Source organism: Myiozetetes cayanensis, unplaced genomic scaffold (genome assembly GCF_022539395.1).
Source record: "Myiozetetes cayanensis isolate MyiCay16 unplaced genomic scaffold, myiCay2020 scf18, whole genome shotgun sequence".
Classification (NCBI taxonomy): domain Eukaryota; kingdom Metazoa; phylum Chordata; class Aves; order Passeriformes; family Tyrannidae; genus Myiozetetes; species Myiozetetes cayanensis.
This window is the reverse complement of record NW_026087389.1, coordinates 12,224,133-12,239,971: the sequence shown is the minus strand read 5'-3', so window position 1 is coordinate 12,239,971 and position 15,839 is coordinate 12,224,133. Positions and strand designations below refer to the sequence as shown.

Here is a 15,839-nt window from a genome sequence, read left to right as displayed (position 1 = left end):
CAGTGCTGTTAAGTGCTCAGAATCAGTCTATCAAAACTGAGACAAACCACAAATCTTTTACATAGCTAAAGTAATTGGCAGGCTGCTTTCTGATGTGTTACCAACCCCAGACCACAAAGTGTGCTCCAGTCCTATGTGCTTTGGTGCTGCAGTGTGGAGAGCTGTGCAGGGCTGCATGAATGGGGATTTCCTTTGAACAGCCCTGTGCACAGTGAATCACAGTCATTACCGCAATTCTGGTTTCAAATGGAAAATCTGAATCTTAGTGTCTGTTGCGGCCAAGGATTTCCCTAAACAGTAATCACTTCTGATAATTTCTAATGTGTTGGTTTTGGCTTCAGAAAGGCCGTCCATTGCAGCTTTTGTGCCTGGTGTCTGTTGCACAGAAGATGTTAGACAGCCCTATCTGAATGGGCTCATTTATCTGAGCAGGATTTTACATACTGTTTCATATAACTATCTTGACCTACTCCCAGTGTGAGTAAACACGCTGTTAGCAACACGGGGGTCACTCTGGTGTCTGGAAACCTCTGGATTATTTGTTGCTTCTTTGGTCTTGCTGAAGCATCTTTTTTTTTTTCCTAGCTGTATCTCTTGCAACCTCTTGCAACTTTTTCGTCTCCAATACACTCTGGTGGCTGAGGATGGACCTTCCCTTTGTTCTCTGCACCAAAGCTTGATAACCTTCCTTCAGTAATGTGAGATACAGCAAAGCGCTAATGGTTTGTCACCTAATGCCTCTGCCAGCCCCTGGGAGGTCTTTGCAAGAACTAGGCAGGTTTTTGACCTTGATGAGACCTGAAGTAACCTGTGAGATTTAGGATTACCTTAATCCTACAGAGGTGGTTACAGCACTCTCACGCTCAGAGACAGTTCGTGGCTTTGTTGTGTCACTTGCAGAATTCTGACTACAGTTGTATTTATCATTTGAGCCTTGCTGATTGAGAGTTGGCTTTCTAGTTATGTAAGCATATGATGAGTTGTGAGGAGGTACTTCTTTGTTTGTATGCTGAATGAAATAACAACCTTGAGCTGATCAGACCCCTAGACAAGTATTTCATGCAAGGCTTAGACAATTCTGCATTTGACTAAAATTTTAATGTCTTATTTAAAGTGAAACTAGCTTGCTGTGAATTGGCCAGTGGTGTTGCTGACTCAGGTGTAGCTGCCCACTCTGATGGGAAGGTGAAGCCTTCCTGTGCCATGGCAGTAAATGTACTGACCCCTGGGGAGCACAGACCCTGTGAGGGATCATTCCCCTTTCCCTCCTGTCTCATGCCCAGAGGAGGGAGGTGTAGTTTGCGTCTAGTCACTTGGTTTCAAAAGCTGAGCCAAGTGTTTCTCAGCAGAGTGTGTCAAAGGCAGGAGTATGGCATCCTTCCCCATCCCTCCATCATGTAACAGAAATCCACTCTCTGGCATGTTAGAGCCCCACTGCAGGGACTTTCCTTCCCGACCCATTCCTGGATGATTAATCAGCACTTGAGTGCCTTGTGTTACCTTGTTCTCAGGACTTTCTGGAACTTCCCTTCTCCAGGCTCTGACCCTGGGGCTGTGGGGGTGTCTGTGTGGGTGCTATCCTTCAGCCCTTCTTACAACCCCATCCCACTGTGCCAGGCGCTGTCTAGGGGCTTTCCTAATCCACTTGTTGTCCTAGAGATTGATGCAGTGGGTCTTGGCATGATGCCAGCCATGCTGTCCTGGAGGACAGGGGGCTTCTGCATCACCCTGAGCCCCTGGGGAGCAGGAATGTCCCACGTGGGCTTGGGCTCCCTTGGCACAGCAAAGCATGAAGGGCCTGCTGTCCTGCCACCCAGCTGCCACTCATTCCTTCCTGGAAACGCGGGTCTTTGCCATCGAGGGGATTGAATGCCAACTGCTGGTTCAGTGGTGGTGCAGGGCGCTTCCACTGCCCGCCCCCGGCATAGGCAAGCGGGAGCCGCGGTGTCTCAGCCGCTCCTGGGGCCGGCAGCAGCACCGAGGGGCGTTGGGATGAGCTCAGCAGCAGGGAATGCGCTTTGCTGGGTGCAGGGGCTGTGCTCGCAGGGCCCATTGTCGGTGGTTTTGGCAATGATGCCGCGGCCGGCGTCGTGCCGAGGCAGGCCCGGAGCCCGCTGTGCCGCCGGCCGTGTGCGGGGCAGGAGCTGCAGGTGGGGCACGGGGGTTCCCGGCAGTGCCTCCTGCCCCACTGCTGCTGGCACTCGAGCTGAGCCGTGTTTTGGGGTCAGTGTGGCGGTGGTGTGCTGGCAGGCTGCCCCGCCAAGCTGGCGAGGGGCTTGCTGGCTGTGGACAAAGCAGCACTCATGGCAACTTGCTGCTGTACAAAGGCTGAACATTCAGGCTCCCTCCTTTTTTTTTTTTTTTCCTCCCAAAAAGAATCTCAAATAATCAGCGCAGCATTCCTGTGTGCCAGCTCGGCTGGGTATCTGTGCCGTGGTCCTGCAGCTGTGAGTGGGGACCTGCTTGGCAGGGAGCAGCTGAGTCTGAAATAGTCAGTGTGAATGGCAGCTTTTATTCTTCTCTGTTGCATCCTTGCTCACTGCTAATCCCGTCCCAGCAGCACGCAGGCAGTGAGGAGCCCTCCTTCTGCCCACAGGGGAGATGCTCCTAGGACCACTCACGGCACTAACACCTGCCTGCAGCTCTTCCTGAACATGAGAGTAACGCATTTACCTTCCCATATCGTAACGTGGTATATGCCTTTTATGGCAGCAGAAACCTTAGGTGTGTTCAGAGTGAAAATATTAAGGAATTTGATCATAAGCCACCCACAGTTTGACTTTTTTCCCCGCCCACCCTAACAATTCCTAATTTTGAAATTCTTGACTTCTCTTACCAGCCCCCTTGGGTGATTTGAGTTTCTCTTGGAGAAGCTGGGTTGGTTTCTGTTGCTGTTACATTGCTGGCTTAAACTTGCTTCATGTTATGCCTTTTTCTTCTAGATGTGAGACATGAGTGCTCTCTGGGTACCTATTAAGAAGCTGGGCAGAGTTATTTTAATCTGTGTTTCACTTCTTTGAGCTCCTCTCTTTGATTATTTTTATTCTTTACTATATTAAAAGTCTATATGATTTTTTCTTCTTGCCAAACCTACACTGAAAGGACTGGAGTTGAACTTATTTTTTTAGTTCCACCTCATGAGATCCTTTCCAGAGGCCCAACATGCACCAGTAGACAGTACAGAGTGATAGATGCAACACTGACCTGAAGTTCTCTGACATAAGTGGTTTCAAATCCAGTTAAAGTAAAAACTATTTTAGTAGTTTAAAAAGCTCTGAATTGTAATGTTTAATGTTTCAGATCCTTAGATGTGTCTCACAAAGACTTTTTTTTTTTTTTAAATAACCAGACACCCTGGTAAGCATAGAGGAAAACGGTTTCCATCCCCTTGTAAAAAAAATAAAAATCCCAATTTTTTTTTCCATCCTCCTGTCTGTGCCCAGATCAGCACTCTGTTACTATTCTTACAGTCCTCCAGTGAAAAGTCATTCCTCCTCTGGAAAACCCACCTTGTAAAAAGCTTAGTGGGTCTCTAAGTGTACATGGTGTATCACTTAGGCTTCCTGAAGATACACTCCCTCAGGTGACACAGTCCCTGGGGCTTGTCAGTGAAGCTGAGTGCTGGCTGCGCCTTGGCGGGGGGCAGGAGCTGAGCTGGGAGCGGGTGAGCTGAAAGCCCACGGGTATTCAGGTCATCACAGGTCAGCTGGATGCTGAGGAACAGCTCTGCTAGGGGTCATAGCACCATCTGCACGTGCTGCTGAGAAGCAAAGGTGCAGTGGGGCTGGCACATGTGGCTGTAAGAGGCTGGCAGGTTACAGCCAGGAACCCACGGAACCGTCCCGAGTTCCGCCAGCCCGGTGCCAGCTCTGGGCAGGAGGCTCAGCTGTGCTTCTGTGGGGTGAGGGCTGCACGTGGCTGGGCAACAAACGGTGGGCTGAGCCCTGGGGAGCTGGGAGGTGGACCTGGGCTTAAGGGTCACTGGAGGAAATGGTTGCAGTATGTTCTCAGAGCACAGAGGAACCCCTGTAATTGATTTAAAGACATATTATCCCTACAGAGGATGTCACTAATGTCTTTAGCAGGCGCAGTAAGCCTATGAACACATATTGTATGCTTCAGCAAAGAATTTCTTTAGACAGCTTGCTCAGCTCCATCTCATCTGCATACTTCTGTTTGGCATGCAGGAGCCAGGCTTCTGAAGAGCTCTGTTCAATGTGGAGTTTTCTTTGTTCCAGAAGATTAAGCTGTAATGAGTCCTTAATTTTTCATTCCCCCAACTGCTGTAATTGTTTAATTACATATATAACTATATGTAAGGTGAGAAGAATTAGAGGTAGGGAAATGCTCAGAGACTTAGACACCAAGTTTTAAAATTCTCTACATAAATGATCCATAACTAAGATGAACTTTGTGTGCTATACAGAGTTCCATCCGTGTCTGGACACAAGGGGTAAGGGCTGCTGGTGATACTGCTCCTTTGTTTTGTATTAAGAACAACGCGTCTTGGATTCTCCCCATAGAACAAAAATTAAAGTAGGGAAGACATAAAAATTGAAGAGGATGACCTCTTCCTGGAGAAGCTAGATGAAAAGATCAGTACTGGTTGTGGTTTAACTTCCACATGTGAAAATCAACAGGAAAGCTTCTGAAATGACTTTGCTGAGACAGTGAACAGGCTGTGTTGACTGCAGCCTCAGCCAAGAAACTATTTAAGTAAAATTCACTACTCAGAAGTTGCTTTTTCAGTCCTTCATTTGTTTTGCAAGACTTCACAGTCTGTATGACTAGCTCGACTTAGTAAGGAAGCTGTCTGCTTCAGTAGCTTATCTTGTTTCCACTAATTGTCCAACAGAGAATGACTTGCAGCGCTGCTGTAGGGCAGAGTTTAAGGAACATTACCGTAGTTTGGGTAATGCTTAATCTGAATGCAGAGCAGACTTGCACATGAGCAAAAAATACTAGTCACAAACTTATTTGTAACACTGGTTTTGGTTGGTGTGGGTTTTTTTGTTTGTTTGTGGTTTTTATTTTATTTTTTATTTTTTTTTTAGAATTATAGACCTAATGAAAGTCATATAATTTAAGCCATGTGCTCCAGGTAGAGTTTAGGGATCTCTACTGGAGTAAACGAATGTACAAGCCTCAAACGAATGCCAGGTTTCAGTTCTGGCACTTGCTCCTGGGGCAGCTGCAAGCACTAATGCAGAGGACCCCGCACTGGTGGTTTTCCTCTTGGTGGGTTGGGTTGGGAAGTTTTTTGTGGCCCAAGCCTTGAAAATGACACACATTTGTCTCAAAATGGTCACATTGCTGGCTCAGACCAGTCATGCTGCTGGCTGAAGCCATGGCACTTTAACATCTTTCTTTGTGCTTTGAGGAGTGTGATTTTAACAGTCCAAGTGTAACATATCGTATTAATATTTAGTATAGAGCAACAATTATAAATCAGTTTGAGCAGTTGAAACTTGGTTCCTTTTCAAAACTGAGACTGGTGGTATGTACTGCCGGCCTATGGAATTGCCGTAATCCATTTTTTGGGCTGGTTGCCACTTAGTTAATAGGATAATAAAAGGGTAAGAATTACAATCTAGACTCAGAGGTGTGATGGGGGAAGAAAATGAGCTCTGGTTCAGTCTGTTTTCCTCTTTACCCTACCAGGCAGCCACTTAAATCCTAATAGCTGACTAGGAAGCAGGATACTTCTACATAAAACTTAATGTTGTAGGCTATATATAGGCCTTTTTCCTTTCTTTTTTTTTTTTTTTTTTTAAGAAGACTGAGTGCTCACTGTTCAATGCTGGTGTTGATTCTGCAGAACAGCTTAAGTTTGGCTGGCAGGTTTTCCCCAGCAGTCAGCATGTCGAGATGTATCCCGACGGCAGGACCTCGGCAATGGGCTGACAGCAGCCCTTCCCTGCAGAGGCTCCTGCCTGCCTGCAGCTGAACAGGGGCTGTGTCTGGTGGGATGGCTGCTGCTATTTTGTTGACCTTGGATTGCCATTGGGTGCTTTTAGAGGAGGAAGGCAAGTTGCAGTTGGAGAGTTGAAGCTAAAATGCACGTTGAACAGTGTAGGTGGGAATGAAAGTTTGTGTCAAATCCAAACTTGAGTGTTTGTGCTTTTTCTGCTTCTTGCTGGTTCAGGACAGCATGTATAGCCATGAGGACTTGCAGACTGTCTTAAAGTGGTCACCTTCCAGCATTCAAAAAAAAAAAAGGCACAAAAAACCCTCCAAACCCTTCACCCATTGGTTCTTCTAGATGGCACCTTTAAAGTTACCTGTTTCTGGTTGAGCCCAAGTCCTCCCAGTTACTGGTTTGAGGAGGGCAAGAGCTCCTGTGGCATGGGTTCCTGCCTCATGCCTGGGCTTCCAGTAAAAAGGTGTTTTTAGAAAGCAGAAGTCCAGTGGCTGTCATCATGTATGAGTCAGCTGTGTGGGGACTTTGATCTCCAAAGCACACATCTCCTACCAGGAACAGGGGAACAGTGCGCTCTGGCACGCCTGTGAGTGCATCTTGCAGATGTTAACATAAGCACTGTGACGTGGATAAAGCAAATTATGCAGATGACCACACTTTCTCCAAAAAAGGTTATATTGAAGCTGTCTGCAATGATGCTGTAAAGAGTAGGTTCAGCCCCATTAAATTATCTCGGCGGATGAGGTGTGACAGCTGGGTTCCTCTGAGCCCCGGGAAGGCGGGGCCAGCAGCTCTCTCCTGCGTGGAGAGGGCTCCTTTAATCTGTGGAAACTCAGAGCAAACACACTCTCGGTTTCAGCTGAAAGCAGGCAATTTGTTCCCATCCACCTAACCCAGTGAAGCTGAAAGCCAAATGGAGCTGGGAGTGGTGGAGGTGAATTGTCAAGGGGCTGGGCTGTTGTCCTGTGGTTCTGAAACACTGACCCAAGTGTGCATCTCTATGTTCTAAATTTAGTATGAGCTTCAGAGGAGCAATTGAGAAACATGGCTTTGAAGGCTCTGTAAAGTATTGATTGTTTGAGAAATAAGTATGCTTAAAAGTAATTTTCTTTGTAGGAAAGCAGTGGTGCAAGTCTGGTTTTTTGAAATCCATTTTCCAGCCTGGAATGGCCAGAAAGTGTCTTGAAGTAAACGAGGAAATAGGGAGGAATTCAATGGAAAGCCAGCTGAGCTGGGGTACACAGCAATGCCTGCAGTAATGATTGTTGGTCTTAAGTGTCATTGGAAACATTTTTTTTCCACCTTGGCCATATTACACTGGCAATGTGCACTCAAGAGCTGTTGGGGGATGCCTGCAAATTTGGTTGTACTAAGAGTGTTCTCAGGGCCAGCTCTGTGCTCCCTGTGCAGGACCTGTGAACAGATGCATGTCTTCCTGGATGTCACTTACATCTTAAAGCCCAAGAGACCTCGAGGAGAATGCACTGAATATTTTTAGTCAGTTAATGAAAAAGGCAGCACTAAAGAGGAAGCTTTTCTAGGGAAGGCTGAATGCTCAGGTGGAGCTGAGACTTTACAGCAGTGCTTAGAAGCCAAGCCTGCTTTGAGCTGGACTTTGGTCTTCTCTTGAACGTGGAGGGTCCTTTTATACAGTGATAGAGATTGTGCTCCAGTGTTGAGCTGCTGGTGAGGTCCCCTGTAGCTGGGAACGGGATGCCTGCGGGAAGGGCATGTGGGCAGCTCTGCTGGATGCTGATAAGGTCTCCTGCCTTCCCCATGAGTTCTTCTCCCTCCCTTCTCCCCACCCCAAATGAAAGCAGACAAGCCCTCTTAAAAGCAGGCTTGAAAAAATTACGTCATGAGATCCCTATGCCTGTCAGGAAGCCGGGAGGCTGTGAGAGCTTGCTGACTTGCTAACAAAGTGCAGTCGTGGCGATGGCACCAGCCCCAGAGAGGAAGAGCCGTCCCATTCCTGCGGTGACCTTTTCCTGTCATCAGGGCAGCAGCCCTGTGCCCGGCCTCTCTGGAAGAGGCTGATGAGATGGAATATTCTTGCTGTCAATGTGAAGCTGTTTTCTGTACAGGCTGCTTTTTCCCAGGTCAAGGACCACAGCCCAGCTGTGCCTATGGGGTGCTGAAGAAAGCTCTGAACATGCAGCTGGTTGCTGCAGTAACCCCAGTGCATCCACACAGACATTATTTATGTGCTATAAATATAGAATCATAGAATCAGCCAGGTTGGAAAAGACCTCTGAGATCATCAAGTCCAACCCTTGGTCCACTACCACTGTGGTTACCAGACCATGGCACTAAGTGCCACATCCAATCTCATCTTGAAAACCTCCAGGGATGGAGAATCCATCACTTCCCTGGGCAGCCCATTCCAGTGCCTGATTACTCTCTCTGTATAGAATTTCTTCCTAAAATCAAAGCTAAACCTCCCCTGGCAGAGCTTAAGACTGTGCCCTCTTGTCTTACTGGTAGCTGCCTGGGAGAAGAGACCAACGCCCCCCTGGCTGCAACCTCCTTTCAGGTAGTTGAAATGAGCCATTCTTTATCTGCAATAGTGTGTGTGTGTGTAGCATTGTGCTCAAGGTGGTTCTGTCCTGCTGGCTTTCCTCCCTAGAAATGCTGGATAGCTTTCTGAAATGTTTGCTTGTAGCATACTAAATTATCTCTGTGTCCCTCTAGTAAAAACGCTGATGTCAATATAAATCTGCAACCGAAGTTTGGAGGTGTTTCTGGTGCAGGGATGGGATGGCCAGTTATGCTCCAGCACCACAGTGTGCCAGGGGCTGGGATGGAGGGGCTGCAGGCACAGGGAGCGGGTGGGCAGTGGGGCCTTGCTCCGATGGTCTGGTGTGAGGGAGCATCTTATCATCAGTTTACAGTTTGCAGTCAGCTGGAAAGGGGACGGAAATGGGTGACAACAGGGACTGTTTAGTTGTCACTAGGAAACACACTGCTTACATGATGTAGACTTTTACCTTGGAATGTGTAATTAAAACTCAGCAGGGCTTAATCACCTCATAGCTATCTATTGCGTATCTCGAACTGGATGTGCAATCAGCAGGCAAGTGGCAGACACTTACCATAATCATGTAAGATTAGTGGATTTTTTTTAACAGCGGTTTTGACTACGACTAAAATTGGAATAGAAACCAGACAATAACTATCCAGTAAGTCCAATCACCATGCAAGGTCTGAAGTTACAGTATTATCTGTTCGGGACATACTGCTCTGTTGTGAAACCATGTAAACATTAACTGCATTGCCTGAGCATTGGGTTAAAGGCAACATGCTGGTGCGTACTGTTCTTGGTCACTATTCTGTATAATCACTTGTTTTGAAAGTCAGTAGATATTTTTGTATTGATAAAGCAGTACTGGGTTGCTGCTGTGATCTCTGTACCTGAAGAGGAGCGGGTGAGACATGCCCAGTGGGTGCTGGGCACTGGGAGGACTCTGCCTGTTAGCACTCTGGATTTGAACTGGAGGATGCAATCCTGCTACTGAACACCTCTGCTTTTCTAGCTAGGACTCTTGAAATAGCCCTGTACAATTATTGTGGTGGCATGAGAGGGAGTTTATACAGCTGTAGTTGTCTTTACTCCAGCATCTGCTCCAGGAGCTGGAGAACAGTCAAAAGCTACCAGGTCACTTTTAACTTCTGTTGACTAATAAGGGATTTCTATAACAATTTTCACTGAAATGGAGGAAAGAACAGAAAAATGCTGTGCTGTAACATACTGCTGTGAATGAAAGGAACTGTCAGGCTGAGAGCATCCCGAAACATTGCCGAAGAGTTCTGGTTTGGGTGAAAACTTGGAAAAACTGGAGCCATTACTAGTGTAATACAACCTGAGTAGCAACTACAAACTCAAAGGGAGGGAGGGCATCCATTCTGACTCATTAAAGCCAAAGTAATTTACACAACGATTTGAAAAACTGTAGTAGTCACTTCACAAGGCCAAACTGATGCAGAAAAATATCCTGCCCCTGCAGACAGCTGCTTACTGATCTTGATACCCAGCAGCCTTAAACTTAGCTCCACGGTGTGTCTTACAGCAGAGCTGCAGCACGACCATTGGGATGATAAATTTTTGCTAGGCTCGAGTGTGACATGGAGAAACCAGAGCTGGCTTTTCTTTTCTGTAACTCTGAATTTGTAGCATGAATGGATGACTTCTTGTGCAGGCAGTAAAGTAAGTGATGGTGCAAAGGATCCTCTGTGGACCTCCACTGCCCGCTTTGCTGATTGTGCACAGGTCTTGAGATATCCAGACTTTGTTCTAATTCCAAACTCTGTCTTTGCTTGGCTTTGTTATATAGCACTCTTTTTTCTACCATTTTTAATGCAAATTGTTGGTATGTGTGGGGAGACATGTTTCCGTATATAAATGCTGTTTCCTAAATGATGCTTTCACGTATGCCCTGGGCTATTTCACCCTGTTGGGGTGATGTTCTTGTGAACTCCATCACATGCTGTTTGGCCATTTTCATAAGAGACAAATGCTATTGGAAAATACCAGGTGGTACTTACCATCCAAATCCAAAATACTGGAGATTTTAAACTGCCAGTTCTTCTAAGCTAAGACTGTAAAGCTGAAGGGCAAGTCATACCACCCTTGGAGAGCACTGATCTCGCAAGACAGCTGAAGATCACTGAGTCCTTTGACTCTTCTCTTTCCTCCCTGTCCCATCTAATGCAGTGTGTGAAGAATGGTCTCTACCTTAACAAGTGCCTGCAACTGGGTCAGTTCTCTGGTCCTTGATTATTTGGGCATGGGTGCAGCTGTTATAAAAACACACCTCTTTCCTTTAGGATAGCAAATAATCAGTTGTATGTCTTTTGTCTTTCAGATAGTAAAGCCATAGTTGATGGAAACTTGAAGTTGATCCTTGGCCTGATATGGACCCTTATCCTGCACTACTCCATTTCTATGCCAGTGTGGGAGGATGAAGGTGATGATGATGCAAAGAAGCAGACCCCTAAACAGAGGCTGCTGGGCTGGATCCAGAACAAAATTCCCTACTTGCCAATCACAAACTTCAATCAAAACTGGCAGGATGGCAAAGCACTGGGTGCTCTTGTTGACAGCTGCGCTCCAGGTAAGTCCTTTGCTCTGCTGATCAGTGTTTTCCTTGCTTGTTGTCCTTGTGGCTGCTCTTCTTATGGAGGGAGGTTTTTACTGCTGAGCAGGAGACATGAATGAGGCTTTTAAGAAAACCCAAGTCCAGAGAGGCCAGCTGTGGGAAGCAGCAAGTTGTAAACGACCTGGCCAAGAGAAATTCTGGCCTGCAGCAGAATGTGTGATTGCATTATGGGAGGTACCACGTCTGAACTTTGCATTGGGTGCAGGGGACAAAGGCGCAAATGCTGGCTCCTAAATGGAAGAAAGGCTTGTTCCCACGGCAAGTGCCAACAACCTTTCAACTTCAGGGTGCAGCAGGAGGCTTCATGTGTTCTGAAATAGGATTGCAGAGGGAGCATGGAGCAGGCAGAAGCCGCACACAACCTGAAACTTCAGTATTTAGCAAGCTGAGGCTGAGCTGCTTAAAGGCAAATAGTGTGATGAAGTGTGAAATAGGCAGTTTCCTCACCTTCTTGTAAAACAGCCTTGCTAGTGGGATTGCTGGTGCTCATCTAATGCAGTCTGGGATGCTGTGGCAAGCGGTTGAAATTTGCTACCAAATTTGCTGCAGGAGAGCCAGCAAAACATAAAAGACGCCTAGATGTATTTATGCTAAATTTAGAGTGGTGTCTTGCACAGGTTGCCCAGAGAGGTGGTAGATGTCCCGTCCCTGGAGACATTCAAGGTCCGGTTGGACAGGCTGCTGTTGAAGCATTGCTGCTTGTTGTATGAGGGTTGGTCTAGATGACCTTTAAAGGTTCCTTCCAGCCTAAACCATTCTATGACTCTGTGCTGATTGTTGTCTCAGAGGTGTTTCAGTGAGCAGCATTTGCTTGTCTTGTTTTGGTTACTTCTGCAAAGCTCTGAATGTCTGTAATACTGTCGACAGTATTACACTGTCTACATGACGGTCTAATACAAATGGCTGTGGAGTTCATACTTGGTTTCTTCAGCTAGGGAAGCTCCTTTGCAGATAACATCTAACAAATGAAATGTGCTTGCAGGCTTGTGCCCAGACTGGGAGACGTGGGACCCGAAGAAACCCGTTGACAATGCTCGGGAAGCCATGCAGCAGGCAGATGACTGGCTGGGTGTGCCACAGGTAAGGCCACCAAGACATGGGCTGCCTGCAGGCGCACATGGATGGCTTTGTCCTTGTGACTGGCTTGAGTTTAAATTGAGGAAAGCAAGTGAGGCTGCTTGGACACTTCAAAAAGTTACAGTTAACTCTTGAAATTGCCTGAGAAAGGGCAAACTATAATGAAACACACTATTGCATTTCAGAGCTCTGGCTCTAAGATCGTGTGTAGGTGTCTCTGCTGAGGACAGCTGCTGTTGCAACATGTGGTGCAGGGGGAAAGTGCCTGTGTGTTGGTGCCTGCTCTTCTAGTCCATGGAGTGAATTTGTTTTGAATTCCACAGAAGAAAAACTTACTGGCTTAGGAAATCACCTGCAAAGATGATGTTCAAACAGAGAACAATGCATTTACAAACTAGATTATTTTCGCGCTGATAAAGTTGGACAGAATTGCTGAAGTCTCTGAAGCTGTCAGAGCAACTTATGTTGTGGAAGCAGGTAAAGAGACTGGTCACAAGTTTTACTCTGCAAGCACTGCAGTTCAGAGCTGTAGCATACAGGATAATGAATTATTAATTTTTTCAGTATTAATTATCCCCATGTTGCTTTTCAAGGGGAACATAACTACCACTGTCTTACCTTGATACCAGTAAGCTGGTTGCAGTCTCATGAGAACCCCTAAAAAGAGCCCCCAAGCCACACTGGGACTATAACGAGCTTCTTGATTTTCTTACCATGAGATAATAAAGGATGTTGTGTGTATCAAAGGGAAAGTAAATGTAAGAAATCGCATTAGCATGTGGGAGTTTTGAAATCTCAGACTGTGTCATAGCTCTGTTTCTGTGTTGACATGCAGTAACTAAGCACTGGTACAATATACTTAATTGCACTGTCTTTCAGGTTATTACCCCTGAAGAAATTATCCACCCTGATGTGGATGAGCACTCTGTGATGACTTACCTGTCCCAGTTCCCCAAAGCCAAGCTGAAACCAGGAGCTCCTTTAAAACCCAAACTGAATCCAAAGAAAGCAAGGGCTTATGGCAGAGGTAAGGACTTGGTGAGCTGAAGCTGTATGGAGCATGTAACTCTTCAGAAAGCTGGGTGGGGTTTTCTGCTTATGTTGAACTTCAGACCTACTGTAACTGACTTCAAAGTTTCACTTGTATACTCTTGGTGTGGTGCCTGGTTTCATAAATATATGGATATAGTCCAAAAGACACTCCTAGTTCTAACATGTAAATTCCCCAAAGTCTCTGAACCTGTTCTGCAAGCTGCCAGCCTCCCATCCACAGCTGGAAGAAGTAGCATGATATGGGTCTAAAACAACCTTGGTGTGAAATTTCAAGCTATCAGTATTGCTGCTGCCTGTCGATGATCTAACAGTGAATACTTCTCATGATAAAGCACTCCTTTAAAGAGAAAAACCTCATCACTTCTGTGTCTCTCTTATCCTAGCACTTATCCTACTTGGGGTTTATGTCCTTTATTGGTGCCTTCCACAGCAAACCACAATGCATAGAAACATTTTTCAGGCCCCAGATGTGTAAATGACTGATCAACCTACCTCAATTTGTCAAGCCTGGCTTTAGTCATGTTCTTATTCTTTCAAAAACTGGAATTACTCTATTGTACTCATGCATGCGATGCTATGGAGCCATTGTAATGGAAATTATGAAGGGTGAGTGGCTCTTCTTGAAAGATTGATGTTTTTCTGAAGTTAATTGCCAAAACAGAGTCACGAAATATAATTGGCTGTTCTTACTGCTACCATATGTCAGCACTGAAAGGTGACTCAGGAAGCAAGGGGCTCTACCAAGCTGGGCAGGGTCTTTGGGCAGATGAGGAAAAGGTTTTCATGCTTCCAGAAAAAGGTGACTGTCAAGTGTGAAGTGGGTCAATCTTAGCTTTTTATATTACCATTTTTCCATGTAAGTTACTCACAACCTCCCAATATGAGTCCTAGCTGTAGCACAGCCCCCTGGACGCTGCAGTGGTTTGGTTTGCACCGAGGGCAGCTGTGCATAGACCTGATGTGAAATGAGCCTGCAGGGGGGAGGTACAGAGTCACGCAGGTCATCAGTGGTGCACTATGAGCTCTCATTTAACCAGCCAAAGCAGACCTCTGATAAGAGAGTAAAATCTAGAAGATGAAATGTTGGCCAAGAAAGCGTTGTGACTAATGGTGTCCTGGCTGAAGCTTTCTTCAGAGGATAAGCAGTTCTCCTGGTGCTCACAGAAGGAGGGACACATAACTTGAATACCGTACCCTTAGTGCTTGTGGGGTGGACTGAAGATATGCAGAGTGAATTTATAGCTGTTTAATCTACAAGACTTCATAAGACTGAAGAGCGAAGTTATGGCCGTTTAGGCTAGATGATAATCTAGGGCTTAGTTTGAGAGATTGAATATGTCAATTGTTAACACCTTATCAGAATGCTCAGATTTCCTAGTAAAAACATGATCTTCCTTGCATTGCTCTCAAGTTATTGTTTTCTGAAGATAAACAAGTTCAGGAATTCTGTTGTTCACAACCACTTCCTTTATAATCTATCAGACGTTGCACTTTCCACTAATTGTGCTATGGAGCTGTAGTGCCCACGGTTTTATGAATAAGCCAAGGAGCAATTCCCTTGGACGGAAGGGTATATGTGTTTGGGCTAGTCTGGAACCAGTAATTTTGGGAAGTTCTTCCACCCACTCAGTCTGACACCACCATGACAGATGTCATGACCTGGGACTATGGGAGATGATGAAACCCTGCTGGTAAATGCGTGCTGTAGCAGGCCCTGTGCTGAGGGATAAGGAAACTGATTAAAATTAAGTGGAAACCTCACTGAATAGCAGGATTTTCGTGGTTTAAAGAAGTTCCTACATGCCTCTTGCAGTGTTCACTCCGACAAAGTAGTCTGAGCAGCTTTCAAAGAATAGTAAATCTGAGCAGTGTCTACTGTTGGGTTCTGAAAATGGAGTAAGATGAGACAGTATAGGTAAAAATTATCTTATTTAAGAACCCTTGGTTCTAGGGTAATGCCTTTACGAAAAGGCTTCCCAAAATTTCTTTCCTGCCTCCCTAGTCTCCCTTCCTGTGGTGCAGCCCATTTCAGCATTTAGCTGTGTGAAGTAGGGCAACTCCTGAAGAGCAGCTAATGCAGGTACCCCACTTGCTGTCGGCATCAGACAGGCACTTGCCAGCAGTGGGGGTGACCCTCCATACATGTCAGGGTAACTTGCTTTCACCTGAATCCAGATACCAACCAGGTTCTTGACTCTGTCAGAGATCCTAAGATGAGTTGAGTGTCAATGATTCAACCAATTTTTAAAAATGCTTCTATGGTAAGAGTAGACCTTATGGTGAGCATGATGCTCTGGGCAGTGGGGAAGCTGGTGCTGGGGGCTAGCGTGGGAGAATGGGTTGCACAGCTTTTTGGTAGCCTCCAAACTGTCTTTTGGGTTTTGTGGCAACAGCTAATGTGCTGTTCTGTGTCTTTCTCCCAGGGATTGAGCCTCATGGGAACATGGTGAAGCAGCCTGCCATCTTCACAGTGGACACCATCAGTGCTGGGCAGGGTGACCTGATGGTTTTCATAGAGGATCCTGAAGGAAACAGAGAGGAGGTATGTATGTTAAATGTTTTGTATAGAAAAATAAAGTTGGCGTGCATGCTGAAGTTTTTGCATTAACCTTCATCTTTCACAAGTGAGGTCC

The 15,839-nt window shown here is 46.0% G+C and overlaps 1 protein-coding gene across 5 annotated transcripts in view; it reads left to right on the top strand.

Moving 5' to 3' along the window:
* FLNB (filamin B) overlaps nucleotides 1–15,839 on the top strand; it is a 70,959-nt gene that overhangs the window by 13,161 nt on the left and 41,959 nt on the right. For all 5 annotated transcript variants that reach the window (XM_050312641.1, XM_050312640.1, XM_050312639.1 and 2 more), the window contains exons 2-5: nucleotides 10,783–11,031; nucleotides 12,059–12,156; nucleotides 13,033–13,180; nucleotides 15,630–15,748. In XM_050312641.1, the coding sequence (XP_050168598.1) occupies nucleotides 10,783–11,031; nucleotides 12,059–12,156; nucleotides 13,033–13,180; nucleotides 15,630–15,748 (614 nt within the window). The remainder of the gene's footprint in view (nucleotides 1–10,782; nucleotides 11,032–12,058; nucleotides 12,157–13,032; nucleotides 13,181–15,629; nucleotides 15,749–15,839) is intronic.